Genomic DNA, 18589 nt, shown 5'->3' with positions numbered 1-18589 from the left:
CATGACTCGTGCCTTTTTTATTTTTTCCACGCGCATATTCTTATTAACATTTATTACCTTAACAAAAATGACACAATGATTAACTTATATACTTAAGAAGAATGAAATGAAATACTTAAGGGCAATAAAATTTTGAATTCAAATCTTTTGACGTCATCCAGCTAGAGTGCGAAACAAGTGACGAAAGAAAAAGGTTCTCATGTCCGTTCAGTTATGTAGGCTACACAACCCGTGGTGTATCATAAACAATGAAGATGGCTTACGGTAGACTTTCTGTTTGTCCTACTGACATGATGCACGATTTTATATACAAAGTTTTTAATTTTGCTCAATGAGGAATTAAGCTCTGTTTAAAATTATGGCTCAAGCGAAACTTAACTCGAAAGAAGAAACAAATGGCACATTGAACGATAAAGAGAAAGAGGCTGACGAAAAAGAAGGTAAAGCTCTGGAACAGTTTTAGGAATGTTAAAAACATTTACAACTTTTGTTGTCGCGTATAATCTTTATTAATCAACGCTTCAATTCCTTCGAAAAATTTTATATTCGATTTTATTATTCGAAATAATTACATCTCGATATACATGGTTAGGAGAGTGTGTATGGTGTTGTAAAGGAATAAATACTCTTGTTACTTCTGTTAATGTTATTTACCAAGAAATTTTACATATAAGAATTTAACTGTAGGTTCAACAACAGTATTAGAGTGTGCTGTCTGTCTTCAGCCATGCATATATCCTGCAAGGTTACCTTGCAATCATATATATTGTTACCTGTGCGTCAAAGGTGTTGCGAATCAAAGCAAAAGATGCCCTATGTGTCGTCAAGAAATTCCTCCTGATTTCCTTAATAGACCACAGTTGGTGGAAGTAGACGAAGCACAAAAGGAATCTGAACATTTCGAAGAGGAGTATCAATGGTTTTACGAAGGCAGAAATGGTAAAGTGTTTTTTGCATAGATTTATTTCAGTTTTTAAGTGTGATCGATTACTTTTCAAATATAATTATAAGTATATATATTTTATGCATAAATGCTACGTACAAAAATATATAGAGAAACAGAAATTAAAACAGTGAACTATTGAAATAGCAAGGTACTATACAGGGTGTTCTAGAATAGGTAATAGAATAATCTGTTGCCTGGTTGTACCAGCTAACCTCTGGGATACTCTGTATTCTGTATTCTGAATGATAAGTAAAATTAGTCCGATTAGTATTAATTGAAATTGAAAGTAAATAATTTCATTATCTATTACAAACATGTGTAGAAGTATAGAAAAGTTTATATCCTACCCCTTCATAGGTTGGTGGAAATATGATTCAAGGACCAGCAAGGATTTGGAGGATATTTACAACCTAGGTAGCAACGATTGCGAAATTTTAATTTGCGGAATGCTTTATGTAATTGATTTTAAAAATAATTGTCAGTATAGAAAGCATCAGCCATATAAAAAACGTAATATTAAGCGTGATAGAAAAGATGCACCATGTAAAGGTGTCTCAGGAATAAAATGACACATTGCATCCCCAGATATAGTTAACATTAATTGTTTTCAATCATATTTGTACCTCATACATAATACTATTTACAAGACTATATGTATAGTACTACGTAAAATATATTATGACTTTTCATGTAAAGTATTGTATGGTATATAAAGTATAAGAGTTTCTCTATTATTTTATTATAAAAGGATAATGATTTAGTTTCAATGTATATTTGTAATAAAATTTCTGTGTTCCGGAATACAAGTTATTTTTCTTTGTGAATACCCCAGCTGAAATATTAGCATTTATTTATACAACTTTTGTTGATTTTTTGTTTTATATCATGAACAATGTAACTTGTATAATGTTGACTTACATTGTTGCAGGTTGGTGGCAATATGATCAACGTACAAGTCATGAATTAGAAACTGCATATAAACAAGGCAAACGGAATTGCGAATTATTAATCGCAGGATTTCTTTATATTGCTGATTTCGGTTCAATGCTTCAGTTACGTAGAAACGACCCTTCTAGGCGAAGAAAGATCAAACGCGATTTATATAATGTACCGAAAAAAGGAGTTGCAGGTTTAAGATTAAATAATCAAGATGAGGAAATTACCAGAGAAGTAAGAGGAGCAGAAAGACCAGCTAGTCCTGCAAGCGATGATATGGGTATAATGATTAATAAAGATAATTGTCTGTCAATGTTTTAATATGATTTGCAATAACTTTGTAGTACTCATTAGGATAACATATTTGGATGAAATATAACTTTGTGTTCCAAGGCACAGGAGATGGTACAAATACTCCAGTACCTCCAAGTAATACACCACAAACACCAGCTGGTGGAACAGCAAGTGGTGATGCTACGCCTTTAAATGACAGAATGGAACAAAGAGACTCTTTACATCAGGTATTAGAACAAATGCGTTCCTTAGTTCTGAGAGAACATTTATCTTCAGACACAGATGATGAATTAGAGGAAGATGAAGAGAGTGAATCACCTTCCACTCATCCTACATTATAATGACTACAAACATCTAACAATTCCTATTCATCAATTGTGAAGATCATTTTAAAGAGAAAAAATTTAATTTTATTCAAAGTAAATATGGCATCCCATTAAGCGAAAAGTATAGTATAATAAACTCGTATCCACATACATGTTCATAGAGATGCAAATACATTTATATACGATGTGATGTACCGAAAATGAAATCTGTACATTACTCTGTGATGCTTATTAAAAACAAAACAATTTAAGTACAATTTAAGTCTTTCACAACTAAATGTTCAGTGAATGATTATATTTTAAGTATTTTCTTGCATATTACGTATGTTCAAGCTATAGTTATAAACGTGCAATTAGTATATTCGTAATTTTACATATTTTACCATCTCCTTATGAAATGTTCTCCAGAAATGAAATATCATTCCATAACTCCTGTACTTTAATATCAATTTTACTTAATTCAAACTGTTATTATTATAGTTTACGTTATAAAACCAATAATACTTTAGGCTACTGAAAGTAATTAAGGATTTAACATATTTGTTGTTTTTTGAAGAGAAAACAACTATAATATACTATCTTTGTACATAAAATGTAATATATACAAAAAGCTAACAATATTTTCGACTGTAACTGGCGCACTGCCGTTTCTCGCATTTGTTGTTATCAGTGTTTCCTATAATGTCCTTAATAGTACTTCTAAGGATACATTCAGTATTTCTAAAAGTCGTATTAGAGCATTTCTCTTTCTTTACGAATAATTTTACTATAATACTCTACTAAGTCTGTGTTAATTTTAATGATAAAATATTGTTTTTTACTGAATAGTTTTTATAGATCTATGCTATACTTGAAAGTTGAATGTAAAGAGATTATAAATACTAAAACAATTGTGCAAACATTTATCCGAATATTTTTACAAAATTCATAAATGTGCGTCATTAAATATATATGTAACACCTTAATGAAAACGAAATAATTAGTAGTATATGTATATATAATTCATCTTAGGTATATTCTATACAAAATCTTCAATCATTCAGACCAAAATTGAAAATGTACATTGGACACTTTGTCTTGTATCTTTATTCTTTTATTTTTTCTTCGTGCATAAACAAAGTTAATCTTAAACTAAATAATACAAAATCATCTGTTTTGAAAAGCACCATACCATTGTGCATTTAATTTCATTGAACATTCAATTTTTTTTCTGATATAGCAAATCTATCATTTAAATTTGAAACTCCACAAATCTGCAATCTTATAAATTTGAAAATATTAGGAGAATGATTAAAAAGCATTTACGTTTATCACCTTACATTAAGTCACCAGTGAAAAATTAAATCATGACTTTAAAGCAAGTTGTAAAACGTAACGAGTGATTCGAGTTTCCCTTCTTCTTTAAAAAGAAGATATAAGCGATAAGCGTTCCATTGTGATTTTGATAAAGAAATGTAGATATAATATAGTGGAATTGTGCCTGTATAATAGCCATTATACTTAAACTCTGTTTCACTCGTTCTTTTTCTAGAAAATAAAACATTGGATGTGTGAATTATCTAACTGCTTTTCTTTGTTATAATGTCGCATCAACACCTAGCGGGCTCGCGTCGCAGTGCAACTCGGTCTCATCACAGGAGGAATAAATTGCCAAAACTGCTGAATCGACTATTGTAATCTTAAGTACGTGTTTCTTCTTAAGCACGTTCAAATATAAAAAGTATGTATTTGTCAAGTATAAATGAAGTTACGCCGGGAATTTGCGATACATTATTACACGTTTTTCTACAAGTCTCAAAGAATAAGAACAACGTTTTCTAGCGACGGTTTTTGATAGTTCTTATCAATATGAATTATTGTGTAATATAAACATAATGTCAGTGGCATGATTGATACTTTGTAATTCATCTTGTCCTCATTAGAATATTTTAATCAAAGCTAGTTGATCAAATTCCTGTACGATGTACAAGTACAATATCCTATTTAGGGATTATACTCTAAGTATTTTTAATCGAATTGCCAAAAAACGTTAAAGGTTCAGTTATGAAACCATTTAAAAATTATAAACAGATGTAGGTGATAATAGAAGAGAAGAATGCTTTATTTAATGTAATCACAATAACTAATCTTATTCTTAACAAAATATTTTGTGATGTAGCTTTGAGGAATTATTTAAATTATTTGAGAGTTTAATTTTTAATGAAATGTATAATGTAGTGATAAATTAAATTATATACATATATATGTATTTTCATTTAATAACTTGCAATATTGTAATTACTGTTAAAAATCAAAAATATATGCTTTTATAATACAATTATTACATTTATTACTAATAATGTACATTATAATCTGTACCAAATTTAAATATAAAATATTTTTAATTAATGAACAAGCAATATTAATAATGTTATAAGATGAAATATAAGTATGTAATACGGATATGTTAATTAAATTTTCGCGCCGTTAATTCATGTCAAAACTATGATCAAAGAAACTTCCATGCGGATAATAAAAAGCCGGTCAACCGCCAGATTCTGATGTTATTTACAAAAGAGAAAACTTGTGAAAAAAGTATTGGTTCATTATCATTGATTCATTAATGAAATAAATTAAAGTAATTGTTTTCAATACAATATTTGTAAGGTTTGTATTACTTCTAGTTGCAATGCTGACGTACATTTTTTATACGCAGTATCATATAAAGAATATCGGTTTTAGGTATGTAACTTTTATGACTAACAAATATGGTATACACATTTAATATTGCAAACAAAACAGATGATAGTACCAGATACGTGAAATTTTACGAAATTTTTTATTGTGGTAGTGTTACACTGCATTCAAACGTATACATGAACTAATGATTGTATTAACAAAACATAAAACTGTTGTGTAAGATATCTTTTAATTCGATACGGTGAACAAGGATTTTGTTTATCTAAACAATCGTTAAAGTGTTGCAAATAAAAAGATAGTATAATCAGTTTAAGTATAGATATAACGTTAGAAAGAACCGTAATCGCATGATCTTCCGGTTGCATTATTTGATAAGTCGCGGCTAAGTTGGCCCAGTTGTGGTTAACGGTTAGGGTTGAATAAAAGTACTTTCGTCATATCTAACAAAAGTTTTCTATTTCAGATTACAAGTTTATCTATGTAGGCAAATAATACTTAGTGCTGCATGTAAAAAAAGTATACATTATATAACGCAATGAGCATTCAGCAAAGTACAGAGCTGATTATTTTTGTGACCCATGTTGAAGCAGAGGACACATTCCTCAAGATCTGGGGTCAAGTTGACAAAAATTCTGCAACATGCGTGGAACGTATGATTTTACCCCTGGTTGAACAATTCGCTAGGAGCCAAGGCTGTATCGGATCACAGTCTGCTAATTTGTGTATAAACGCACTTTGCTGTGCTAGATTTCAAAATGAAGGCTATTATAGAGCAAAAGTTATTAATATACGTCCCGACGGTATGGTAGTTTTGCAATTCATCGACTATGGTAACATTGAAGTGCTACCACCTCAAGAGATACACTTACTCGAAAACATATCTGGTTCCGAGTCTTTACAATCATTTCCACCTGTGGCATTCGAGTTTACATTAGTGAATGTACTACCCCTGAATACGGTTTGGGAGAACAAAATAATCGAGTCAATTAAAAAGACCCTGTGGTACAATGAATATAAAATCTTGATTCATAATGTGATCAATAATCATTGCTTTATTAAACTTTGGTATAATAACGAGGACTTTAGTGAATTGTTAATCAAGGAACATATGGCAATTAGAGCAACACTTCAGGATATGATTAGGTACTTTATTTTAGTATTTACAGATACTTTGTATGAATTTTCATGATCATTATTTCTATGTCAACATTTAAATATGTTATATTAATAATTATGTGGTTATTATTAATTATTGTATATATATTATACTTTCTAATACTTTCATGTATTTTCACAGGTCAAAACAATCTGTGTGTGGAGCGCCAATGTACGAAATACCAACAAAACGTGTCAGTAATAATTACAATACAATGACACCTATACGAAATACAAATACACTGCGTTGCGATACAAATGAAATTCATGGATATCAACAAAATGTTCCATTATGTTGTGCAGCTCAACAGAAACATATGATGCAAACTCCTTGTCAAGAAGCTCTTGTATTTAAGTCCCGTGTTTTGGACGTATCATCAAAACATGATATATACGTTTCATTTGTAGAAGATGGTCCACATAAATTTTCTGTACAACTTCAAAGTACAACTCAAATATTAAGTCTGCTCATGAGAGAAATTAATAGTCATCCTATAGAACCATTAAAAGAACCTCCTCTACCGGGATCAGTATGTCTAGGTCGTTACACACAGGACAAAGTCTTATGTAGAGCTGTTGTAATGTCTGTCATGGAAAACAAGTGTAAACTTTACTATGTTGATTTTGGTCACACCGAAATCTTATCATACACAGATATTTTTCAGTTACCGCCTCATTTTATTAACCCTAGAGTACTTTCTATTCGATTCACATTAAGTGGTGTACATGAGTTAAATGCCACAGATGAAATGAAAGCATATTTCAAGCAAATCGTATCTGGAAAACCACTTGTTTTACATGTTCGTCCACCTGAAGGACCACCTTTGGTACAATATGGAGACTTATATGATAATGGAAAAAATATTAAAGATATTCTGAGACAAGTGTTTCCAACTCCTGTTCGAGTGATTTCACCTTTTGTTTATCAAGAACCAAAAAAACTATCAAAAGGTGTTGAAGAAATTGTATATGTTTCATTTGTAGAATCGTGCAAAAAATTTTTTGTACAATTAGAGAGCAACGCTAAGTCTCTTGAATTAATAATGAATAGTCTAACAGACTTCTGTAGAACAGCACCTACGTTGAACTTGGCACAACTGAAGATTGGTCTTCCTTGTGCTGCTTTATATGATAATCAATGGTTAGTTATATATATATATAACAAAATAATTGTATCTAAATTGTATACAGTTTGAACAGTATTATATTTATTATTTTTGTTATTATTAGGTATAGAGCGCAGATCCTGGGTATAAATGCAGATAACATAAAGGTTTTGTATGTAGACTATGGTAATGAAGAAACTGTAACTTTAATGTCTCTTCGTATGATCTGCGATGACTTGGTCAAAAAATTGCAAGCTCAAGCTATAAAGTGTTCTTTAAACGGCTGGGAACTCTTGCCATGTAGTCAAGAAGTCTACAATCAATTTGAACTATTGGTCCTGGAAAAACGTTTGCGCATAAAAGTCGTAGATGTAAATATGAATGGCACAACAATTGATTTATATGAACCTGAACAGAATGAGAATATTAAGTCCCAATTGTTACATATAATCGGAACTGGGAAGCTAATAAAAAATGACTCTCTGGATTATCAAGATACAGATAGTCAAAATTCGACTAGGACAACTTCGAAAATTAGTCAAGGGTATTAAATTTTTGTTATGTTGCCTATAATTCTTCAAGTATAAATGCAAAATGTTATCAAATCTTATAGTAAGAATATTTAATATGACTTAAGGTGTAATTTACTGCATCACAGGTCTTATACAAAACTACAAATGAATTTGGTACAACAACGGAAAAATAGAATAAACATAGATGCAATACGGTAATGCGAATTATAGAGAAATTAACTTTTAAAGCTTTTTAATTTCTAAAAAGATATTTTATCTATTTATTAACAATGTTCAAACAAAAGTATATAAATTTTTACTGTTCTATTTCTTAATTATCTTTTTATGCGCATAATTTTATTTACTTCGTAAAAATGCAGAATTATCTCAATTAATTAATTTTTTAATTTATAACATTTAAATATAATTTCGGAATGATTTTGTGCATTATACTTTCAGCATTTCAATCTTATGTTCAATTATGACTGTGATTATTTTGTGTATACCTAGTTATTTTTTAAATGCGTAATTTATGTTTTAGTGAAAATGCAAATAAGTGGCAGAAAAAAAATCAATTAGATACATGGCATCAATCGCAGAATAGTAACATTGTCCAAGAAAGGAACAAATTTAAAACCTGGAAGGATGAGTCAAATGAAGGGAAAATACATGAAAATAGAAATGAAAAAAGTAATTTTCATCGTAACAGTCCACGAAGTGAAAGATTTAATAGAGATGACTTTTCTAATGATAGGAATACAAAAGATAAGTGGAATAATAGAAACGATCATAATGAATCATTTAAACGTGTAAAAGATGCAAGAGGTGGTAGGAACAGATCGTCAGGATTTACACCTAAAAGTCACTCTTCCGAGAAAAGCTGGAGTGACAAGGATTCAGATACATCATCAAGAGGCAGTGGCAGACGTGGAAGAGGTAGTGCTGCTCGTAGAGGTTACTCTAAACGCGAAGGAACTTTTGGAAGAACGCAAAGTAACAAAATTAGCGATAGAGATAGCGATGGTAGTTTCAAAAGTGGAAGAGCGAATAGTAAGTTGTCTATTGTGAATATTTAATATACAAAGTTGAAATTATGCGCGCGCGCACACATACACACTCTTTCATAATATTAATATTAATATCATTAATAGGTGACTCTCATCATGCCAACAACAGATTTAGGGAAAGAAAAGGGCAAGGATATAGGTTATCACAAAGCAAGGTAAAATATACTATCTGTATTTATGTGTATTTCATTCTTTATAATAAATGTACGCGTGATTAATGTATTAAAAGTTATTATTCTATTTTAGATGAATATTATTAATAGTTCTTCTTCTGATGGAGAAGGACGAAGATATAGTCCTATGAGAAATAGAAATGTGTTTCATATTCCACATCATAATATAACTGTTGGATCAACAAAAACTTGTGAAGTAGTTTTTACAAATAGTCTTCATGACTTTTTTGTACAACTAAACCCTGATTATACTGCCTTAGATTCTGTAATGGAAAATATCGCATCGATATATGAAAACAATGGGGATTTAATGAAAGAATCAGAAATATTATGCGGCACATATTGCATTGCTCAATATTCAGAAGATCTAAAATGGTATAGAGCCGTAATCAAATCAGTGGAAGGACGCAGTGCAACTGTACAATTCGTAGATTATGGAAATACCGAAATAATACAATTCAATAAAATTAAATCTATTCAGAAAGAATTCTTAAAACTTCCAATACAAGCTGTGCATTGTAGATTATTCGGTTTAAAAAATGACGCTCCCGATAAAGATAAAACAAAGAATTTTGAAGATATTGTTAATGGTAAAACATTAGAGGCAGAATTTGTAACTGAAGAAAATGGTATATATAGCGTCTTATTGAAAGAAATTGTCGATAGTAAGCCATCGAGTACTTTTGTGAATGAAAAATTCTGTGAAGGTATCGATTTATTAAAAGCGAAAGAAGCCGCGATATCTAGTAAAACAATCATTACTGATATAAAACAATTTAGTAAACCGGATTACGCACCATTGGATGCTAAATGGGCTACTGTTTCATATACACCTGAAACTAAAAAAGATGTGATCATTACGTGGTTTACTAATCCTAATAATTTTTATTGTCAAATACTTGATAACGAAAATGAATTCAGAGCTATGATGAACGAAATTCAAAAAATATATGTTGGTAGAGAATCAGTTTCATACGCATTACAGGTGATATTTTACATAATTTGTGAGTTTCCGTGCATCAAATAAAATGTTACAAAATATATCTTCATTGTTATTTTTAGGTTGGATCTCCTGTAATTGCAGTATTCTCTGATGATGGAGCTCTTTATCGTGCAGAGATTATTGAATTGAATAAATTAACTGGTCATCTTATACAATATGTGGATTTTGGAAATAATGCTCTGGTAGATCCTCGAAAGATTTACCCAGTAGAGAAAAAATTAATGAATCTTCCAAAACAAGCTGTTCAGTGTTCCTTGCTCAATATTGTTCCACAAAACAGTCTGGATTGGTCTAAAGTAAACACGCAAGCAATTGATAGTTGTTTCAATGCTGACAATTATGAATGTATATTTCACGATGTAAAAGATAATAAATATACAATATCGTTGACTAATAATGGAGTCGATGTAGCCAAAACATTGGTCGAAAAGAATCTTGCGTCGTTCAGTTCAGAAATTATATCTGATACTGCAATTGAAGGTAAGAATCTTTAAAACGTAGTGTATTGTTGCTCTTGTATTTGGAAATTCCAAACACTAACTATCGCCAATTGTAATGATCAAAATTTTAATCTAATAAAAATGATAATTCAAACTTATTTTACTAGAGCCAACAGTATAATTATATTTTATTCAACTTTGATTTTTAAAAATATATTGTTTTAAGTAATTAAATTACTATATTATATAACAAAAGATATGTAACAGAAAAATGGTTAAGGAAATGTATATAATACAGTTAATTTTATATTTATGATTTAAAAAATGTAATATGTACAATTATTTTTTTACAGATAAGAACGTTTCAACACCGACAATTTCATGTGATATAGAAAAAGTGGACATAAATCTCTTAAGTGGTCAAACATTAAGAGTAAAAGTTTCAAGTGTCGAAAATACATCCAAATTTTATATACAACTTCCTTCAGCAGCTGAATGTGAAGACATGATTGATACATACATGGCTAACAAAAATCCTATGGTATGTTTCATACAACCATATCTAATTACAACCATTTTTAAATACAAAGATATTAAACACGGATATAATTGTGTTATTCACAATTATATGATATAATATAGTACCATACTGTAAGTATAAGTACATAGAGCATAATACTAATAATGCATTTGATGCATGAAAATCATGATATATAAGAGCTATTAGTTAAAAAACGTAATAATTCGTAACATATTGAATAAATAAAAAACTAGGTAAATTAGTAGGTAAATTAAAGGTAAATTGATACTTATAAATTATTATAATTATGAACATATTTAATACATGGTATTAAAATTTCAAACAATTTTTATTGATTTATTTATTTAGAGACAAAAATATAATATTTGTAACTTTTAGTAAAACTTTAATTGAACTGGAACTACCATTTTTCTTTGTATGTTATATATTTAGATATTATATACAATGAAAAATTACTAGAAACTAACTAATTCTCTCACTAACTGAAATTGATATGAAAGAATTATATGCAATTAAAGTAATAATCTGTTACTAATCTTTGTTACTCTAATCATATAATATTTCTTGCATTCCATTGCACGATGTATGGTATTAATAACTTAATCAGTAAAGTATATTTTCTTTGTGCTGTACTGACTTTTCTCCTACAAAATTGTATTAAATATACTTAATATATGTTCATTTTCATCATAAATAATAATATCCCTGCCATTTTGCATTTAACTGTTAATTTTTAAATGAAATGTATTTTATAAGAAATAATGAGACGTGAGTTTCTATATTTTACACATTATTTCAGTTTATAGTATTTATTAAGGCTATGAATTTCAGTAATTAATTGCTTAAAATGAATATAAAAGTAGTGATACTGGATACACTTAGTAATAAATGAAAACAAAATCAATCTTAAATTCCATAAAATTCCTTTTTGTTCAAAATGTTGTAAGGAATCAGTATATTGTCTTTTACTATTTTATGCATATTTATTGTCTTCTAAACATGTGATTGTACAGTTAGAATTGTATACTTGGGAGTAGGGTTCTTTCTCTCTTTCCTTTCTCTCTGTTATTTAAATATTTTGATTTTATACAATAAAGTTTACCTTTTTTTTAAGTTAGCAATACATATTTTTGTTGCTATTTGTACTTTAATATTACATCTACACAATTTATGACAATATTATGAACTTGTATACTTAAATGCAATATTCATGTTACATCTAACATTGCATGCTTGAATTTATTCATACACATATATATATATATTGAATATATGCATTGAGTACTTTGTATAATTTGTGATGTTTTGACACTAATCAAAATAAGATTATATCATAGACAACTTTACTACTACTTGCATATTAAATTTCTATAAACATGCTGATTTGAAAACTAATTATTCATAAGAAAGATTTTAATCAAAGATCATTGAAAAAATAATATGCAACTATTATCATTATAGACATTTTCAAAATTAAACTTTGTTGTACGTGGTTAAGTATAAAAATTTCATAAATGTATTGGTAAGCATAAGTATGGCAATGGCAGGTGATGCAACAATTGTCAACCCATGAGATATGCCTAGGAACAGGTTGTTTGGTTTATTCAAATGGAGTTTGGAGACGAGCGGTAATCAGTAGCCATGTACAATCCACTGGCTTTGATGTAAAATTCATTGATACTGGAGCATATGATGAAATTCTCTCAGATAGTGTGAGTTTTTCAAGAAAAAAAAAACAAACCGAAATCAATCTAAATGCTAGATTCAATTTATTTAATGCTAGGAGTAGGAGTTACTTAATACCATACTTGCTGCATTGAAGAATGTTAACTCAGTGATACAATATTTATTTTAGTAAATTGAACTTCAATAGTAGAATCAAAGTTTTGGAATGTTTATTAAGGCTATGTATTTCTAAAGTATAGAATTATAAATTGATATTGTATTGCTTCGCGTACCAATATTAAGGAAAGCGCTTAATTAAATATTTGAAATATTCAGTGTACATTGTTTATTATAATAAAAATACACTTGTATTATTTGCTTTTATTTTATTTTTATTTAACGGTATTCAATTGTTAATGCTGTTTATTTATTTAGGTGTTAGCTTTACCAGGAGAACTCTCAGTAATGCAGAATCAGGCTGTTGAATGTTCCCTAACAAACGTTACATCGTCTTCCGCAACAGATGTTGCATTGAAACAATGTATTGAAGGAAAAGAAGTAATTATACACGTGGACGAAGTTGACAACAATAGGTAAATTTAATATTTATTCAATTATAAACTATTATTAGCACATTCATTTACTGCATTCTCCAATTAAGTTAGTGAGAAAATTATAATCACTTAATTGAAGAATACATCATGTTGTCATTTACCTTCTTTATTTGCATAAAATTGATTTTTTTACAGACTTATTGTTAAAGTGTTCGACTTAAACGGTAATAAAATAAACATTTCTGGGGATTCAGATGAAAAAATATTACCAATATGTCCAATGCTGATTCTAAGTTCTACTCACAAAGTAGCAGTATCGTACGCGGATCATTCTGCTAGCATTTGGTTACAACGCAATGCAGAATATAATTTGGACAAAGAATTAATCGAAGCACTTGATCAGTATTACTCAGCTCCTGGAACTTTAGTAGAGCCGAAAGAGAATCTTTTGTGTGCTGTGAAAAGCGTAGACGGTCATTGGTATCGTGCTAAAGTCTTAAAATGTACAGAAACCGGAGTTTATGTAAATTTTATTGACTACGGCAATAATGAAGAAGTTACACCTGACGTAGTAATGGCGTTAGATTCACGTTTTTATACTCCCCACCAATTAGCTATTAATGTATCGTTACCAGTAACGCTTAATTGTACAATATCTGAACAATTAAACATACTACAAGATCATTTGTCAAACAAAGAACTTACTGCTGTTTTTCGCAATGTAAACAGAAAATGGATAGTGGAATTGTTATACGAAGGAGAAAAAATTAGTGATAAATTCCGTTCGATTAATTCAACGTTACAACAAGATACATCTGGGACAAGAAAGCCTCATATTCATAATATGACAGTGGGTTGTAAATATAATGTGTATGTATCTCATGTAGACTCGCCTAGTCAGTTTTGGCTTCAACACATGGATGATTCTATGGATCTTTCTACTAAGCAACAAGAACTTCAAGCTCAAGCTTCTACATTTTCGCAAGTAGATGGAATACTAGAAGAAGGAAGTTTATGCGCTGCTGTGTATACTATAGACAATTCATGGTATAGAGCGCAAGTACTCGATGCCGATGAAGATATAACAACTGTTCGCTTCATTGATTACGGAAACACAGATGTCATCGACAATAAATCTGGAAATATTCGATTAATGCCCGATTCGTGGAAAGAAATGAAGGAATATTCGATTAAATGCAGGCTAGACGTTATCCCTGTGGATTCAGAAGATTGGAGCACTACGACTTGCAAGAAATTTGAAAATTTAATAACTACTGTCGAGTCTTTACAAGCCGTGGTAGTAGCAAATAGCGTACCAAAACGAGTAGATTTATTCATAAATGACAAGAGTGTTAGTGAAACATTAGTCGATGAACATCACGTTGTAAAGGTTCACAGGGAAGAAGAATTAATAGACGAAATAATTGATATCGAATTAGATCCACATTCTGCTTTTGTAAGTCATGTTAACTCACCTGGTGAGTTTTGGGTACAAGAAGAGAAATCTGTCGGTGATCTAGAGGTCATGACTGATAGATTTATCGTAGCCCATATGTTTCCCAAAGTCGAAGAGATTGAAGAGAATATGTTGTGCGTCGCTAAGTATCCTGAGGACGACTATTGGTATAGGGCACGCGTTATATCGCACAGTGATAATGCTACACGAGTCATATACATTGATTATGGAAATTCAGCTACCTCAACAGAAATACGCGCTATACCTGCCGATCTCGCAGACATACCACCTTTGTCGCGAAAATGTAGCTTAGTCATGCCAGAGGGCATTACGGAATGGTCAGAAAAGGCTTGCGAGGAGTTCGTAGCATTGGCAGCTGATGGGGCAACTATATTTTTATTAGATGTGCTTAAAGAAGACGAAACATCGTTAGTGAAATTGACTTTAGATGGTAAAAATGTAGCGGATGTACTTGCAGAGTTCTGTGAACATTATCCACCCATTATAGAAGAACGATTACCTCCCTTGGGTGAAGAAAATTCACCAAATGTATTTATTAGTCGCGTTAATTCACCGAATGATTTCTGGATTCAGACAGAAAGCAATACCACGGAGTTGAATATGATGTTAGATCGATTACAAGCAGCACCTACTTTTGTTCCTTTAAATACGTCTGAAGTTGGAACCATTTGCGCTGCAAACTATTCAGAAGATGATCAATGGTATAGAGCTAAAATTCTTTCACAATCCGAACATGGTACTGAAGTTTTGTACATAGATTACGGCAATACAGCGATTACGAATGAAATACGGATGTTACCAGTAGACATTATAAATATTGCTCCGTTAGCGAAACATTGCGCTCTAAAAAAGCCGGATACTATTGATTGTTGGCCATCAGAGGCTTATAAAACGTTTGGAAAACTTGCAACAGATGGAGAATCTACGTTCCAGTTTGAAATTCTCGACGACACCACTGATCCTATTTACGTAAAGTTAAGTTACAATGGAAGAAATGTTGTTGATATTTTAGTACCATTTTCTGAAACTATGTCAAAGGATACTATAACAAAGACAGATGAAAATTTATGCGGTAATGAAAGTGAAAGTTCCGAAGAAACTATAAAAACAAAAGACAAAAATGAAACAAACGATGAAGATGACGATAAAGTATACAGTGCTGATGTAAATAGATCACAGGATGGTATTGAAAATATAAAAGAAGAAATAAGAGACAGCACAAATGATTCACATCTGGATGCAAAAATTGTAGAACTTACTGTAGATGAAATAGTCCAAAACATGAAAGTGGCTGAACCAGAAGATGATGAAGACACATTAAGAAATGATAACAACGCTACTGAATTACACAAAAAAGATAATATTTATAAAATAACAAAAGATTTAGAACATTTGGAAACAAATACCGAAACGCAGTCATGTGCAGAGAAAAATGAAATGCAAGACTGTAAAACTAAAACGGAAGATAGTAAAGAATACATTGGGATGAAAGCTGTGGATGAAGAAATTTTATCAAGTGAAACAGAAAAAATGACATTAAACACCGTTCCATGTTCTTTAGGTATTGTCAGTAATTTAGAAAATCTTGAAAAGGAACAAAATAGCATACATACTTATCCAGAACCTCAAGTATGTAATAATGAGACAGAAACAAGTAACAAAAATTTTAAGCAAGGAATCTCATCAGAAGTGTCTAATAATGAAACAAAAATTAGTGAATCAAATATAGATGTCCAATATACAGAAGAGTCTAAGAAAGGGAATATATCAGAAATGTGTGGATGTAATAATGAAAGAGAAATATCTGAGTCAAATGTAGATATCCAATCTAGTGAAAATTCAAAAGAAGAAGAAATATCAAAAACAGACAGATGCACCATTGAAGTGGAAGTATCTGAATCAAATATAAATATTCATTGTAATGAAAATTCTGAAGCAAATGGGTTACAGTCAGAAATATTGGTAAGTGAACAATCTGCAGAAGTATTAAAAGAAAGTGATACAGAAGGCTGTAAAATACAAAACGGTAACGAATTAAAGATTAATAGTATGGCAGATCTTAAAGATTGCTCTGATGTAAAAAATACAGAAGAGAAAACATCTCTAGATTTACATTTGACAGAAACAGCAAGCAAGGAATGTAAAATTATTAGCAAGCACGATACAGTTACATTAACTGATACAACGGATTCTGAACAGGTTATAACAAAAAATAATGTAGAAAATTCTTCACAATTGAAGAATGTAACAACATCAGAATGATTATGTACAAAGACTGATTTGTATTCGAGCATAACTTAGATGATATTGAAACTGCATCCCTAAATCAATTGTCTTTTATTTTTTCAAAGAGATATATATTTAATTTCGAAATATTTTATTATATTAATAAATATATCTTGCTTGTATGGCAAACATTACGACTATTACAAAATGCACAGAAAATAACGCTGCTGTGCTCTTGTCAAATAAAACTTTCACTAATAGACAACATTCCCAAATGCGTACTTGCAGCTTTAAATGTAAAGAAACTGAAGTAACAAGTTTTTATTTTTATGTTTTTACTGTACGTAAATATAGAAGAAGTAATCTGTATTATTTGATTATGTATTATACGGAACAAAATTGTTTTACATTAATGAAAAAGAAATTATAACAATTGCAATGAAACGTTTTCTGGTGCTTTGCCAAAGAGTAATAAAAATCGTACACGATGTAGAATAAATCAAAACAGTTCTCTTTTTATATAAAATACTTTAACATAAAATAGAATGAAAACAGTCCCAGAAAATACATATTTTAGAAATCATACATAAATTTGATATAATATATGAAAATCATATAAATTGATTTCTATGTATTTCTAGTAAAAATTAATGCAATTTTTGTTTTTAAAAATGGTTTACAATTATAGTTTTTGTTTGTTTCTCGCTCTTTCTCTCTTGCTTAATTAAGCTATAAAGTCGTTTATTTTTTTACATTTTTTCTAATATCAATAAATAAAAGTTTTCAAAATATTTGATAGAAATATAAATTACGTGTAACCATTTTTTATTGTAATAAAGAAAGTATAAACTTCATACAAAATTAAGTTTTGTCTAGAAAAGATATATATGCCCATATATATATATATATATTTCTGTTGAAATGCATCTAGCTTTTATTATGTATATTAAGAAAAATTATGACATATACTATAATTAATACTAGGGCCTATAAATAACGGTATAAGTACATTATTGTTACATTATATTGTGGTTCTAATTGTAAAGTTAAGAAACAATATAATCAAACAAATGTTTCATAAAATTATATCAAATTTATGACAAGAAAAGATTCAAAACATTAATTTTTTTTCCCCGAATATTTATTTTTTAAATAAATGAGAATTACATTTTTAGTTTATACACATTGTTTTCTAACACTAGAGAAAGAAATGTTAGTTTTCTAACTTCCTACCATACAGTGTTCTTTCTTGTTTTTATTTTTTTGTTATAATTATACAGCTGTGAACATACCGAACAATATATCAACACTGGTGTTGATACAATCCTGATTGGAGTATGAAAAATACTATTGCTGAAATTGATTTAATTTCTATTACAACGAGTAACATTATATTATATGTTTATTAAATCGTTATAAAAATAAGTGCAAAGGTAAATTTCAATTAATCATCCAGTTATACATGCTTATAAATTCTATCGAAAAAGTA

General features: G+C 29.8%; 2 protein-coding genes across 4 annotated transcripts; both read left to right on the top strand.

Annotated features, from left to right (window-relative positions):
- The first annotated feature begins 188 nt into the window (after window positions 1-188).
- On the top strand, window positions 189-4326 carry Rnf146 (Ring finger protein 146). Of its 3 annotated transcripts, none has more exons than XM_076895253.1 (5): window positions 189-440; window positions 688-939; window positions 1304-1360; window positions 1875-2162; window positions 2276-2964. In XM_076895253.1, the coding sequence occupies exons 1-5, from the start codon at window positions 359-361 to the stop codon at window positions 2515-2517; spliced, it is 921 nt and encodes a 306-aa protein (XP_076751368.1). In that variant the 5' UTR covers window positions 189-358; the 3' UTR covers window positions 2518-2964. The 3 variants fall into 3 exon arrangements, with proteins under 3 accessions (XP_076751368.1, XP_076751366.1, XP_076751367.1); XM_076895252.1 differs by lacking the exon at window positions 1304-1360 and adding an exon at window positions 4103-4326 and having other exon boundaries at window positions 192-440; window positions 2276-2403; XM_076895251.1 differs by lacking the exon at window positions 1304-1360 and having other exon boundaries at window positions 191-440; window positions 2276-2962.
- Window positions 4327-5225: 899 nt separating this feature from the next.
- LOC143423951 (protein tudor) lies at window positions 5226-17665 on the top strand. Its single transcript, XM_076895624.1, has 13 exons — window positions 5226-5397; window positions 5645-6324; window positions 6479-7477; window positions 7567-7986; window positions 8496-9004; window positions 9106-9176; window positions 9268-10179; window positions 10257-10685; window positions 10999-11178; window positions 12726-12890; window positions 13279-13436; window positions 13593-16651; window positions 16742-17665. Exons 2-13 carry the CDS (start codon window positions 5717-5719, stop codon window positions 17134-17136), a joined length of 7905 nt encoding a protein of 2634 aa, XP_076751739.1. The 5' UTR covers window positions 5226-5397; window positions 5645-5716; the 3' UTR covers window positions 17137-17665.
- The last annotated feature ends 924 nt before the right edge of the window (window positions 17666-18589 follow it).

Source organism: Xylocopa sonorina, chromosome 5, assembly GCF_050948175.1.
Source record: "Xylocopa sonorina isolate GNS202 chromosome 5, iyXylSono1_principal, whole genome shotgun sequence".
NCBI classification, from domain to species: Eukaryota; Metazoa; Arthropoda; class Insecta; order Hymenoptera; family Apidae; genus Xylocopa; species Xylocopa sonorina.
This window is presented reverse-complemented; position numbering and strand designations above follow the sequence as displayed.

Coding starts and splice junctions, on each gene's coding strand:
- Rnf146 (XM_076895253.1), top strand. CDS start 359: ATGGCTCAAGCGAAACTTAACTCGAAAGAAGAAACAAATGGCACATTG. Junction 441..687: donor AGAGGCTGACGAAAAAGAAG/GTAAAGCTCTGG, acceptor ATTTAACTGTAG/GTTCAACAACAGTATTAGAG. Junction 1,361..1,874: donor GGAGGATATTTACAACCTAG/GTAGCAACGATT, acceptor ACATTGTTGCAG/GTTGGTGGCAATATGATCAA.
- LOC143423951 (XM_076895624.1), top strand. CDS start 5,717: ATGAGCATTCAGCAAAGTACAGAGCTGATTATTTTTGTGACCCATGTT. Junction 11,179..12,725: donor TGGCTAACAAAAATCCTATG/GTATGTTTCATA, acceptor TGGCAATGGCAG/GTGATGCAACAATTGTCAAC. Junction 16,652..16,741: donor AGGGAATATATCAGAAATGT/GTGGATGTAATA, acceptor TATCAAAAACAG/ACAGATGCACCATTGAAGTG.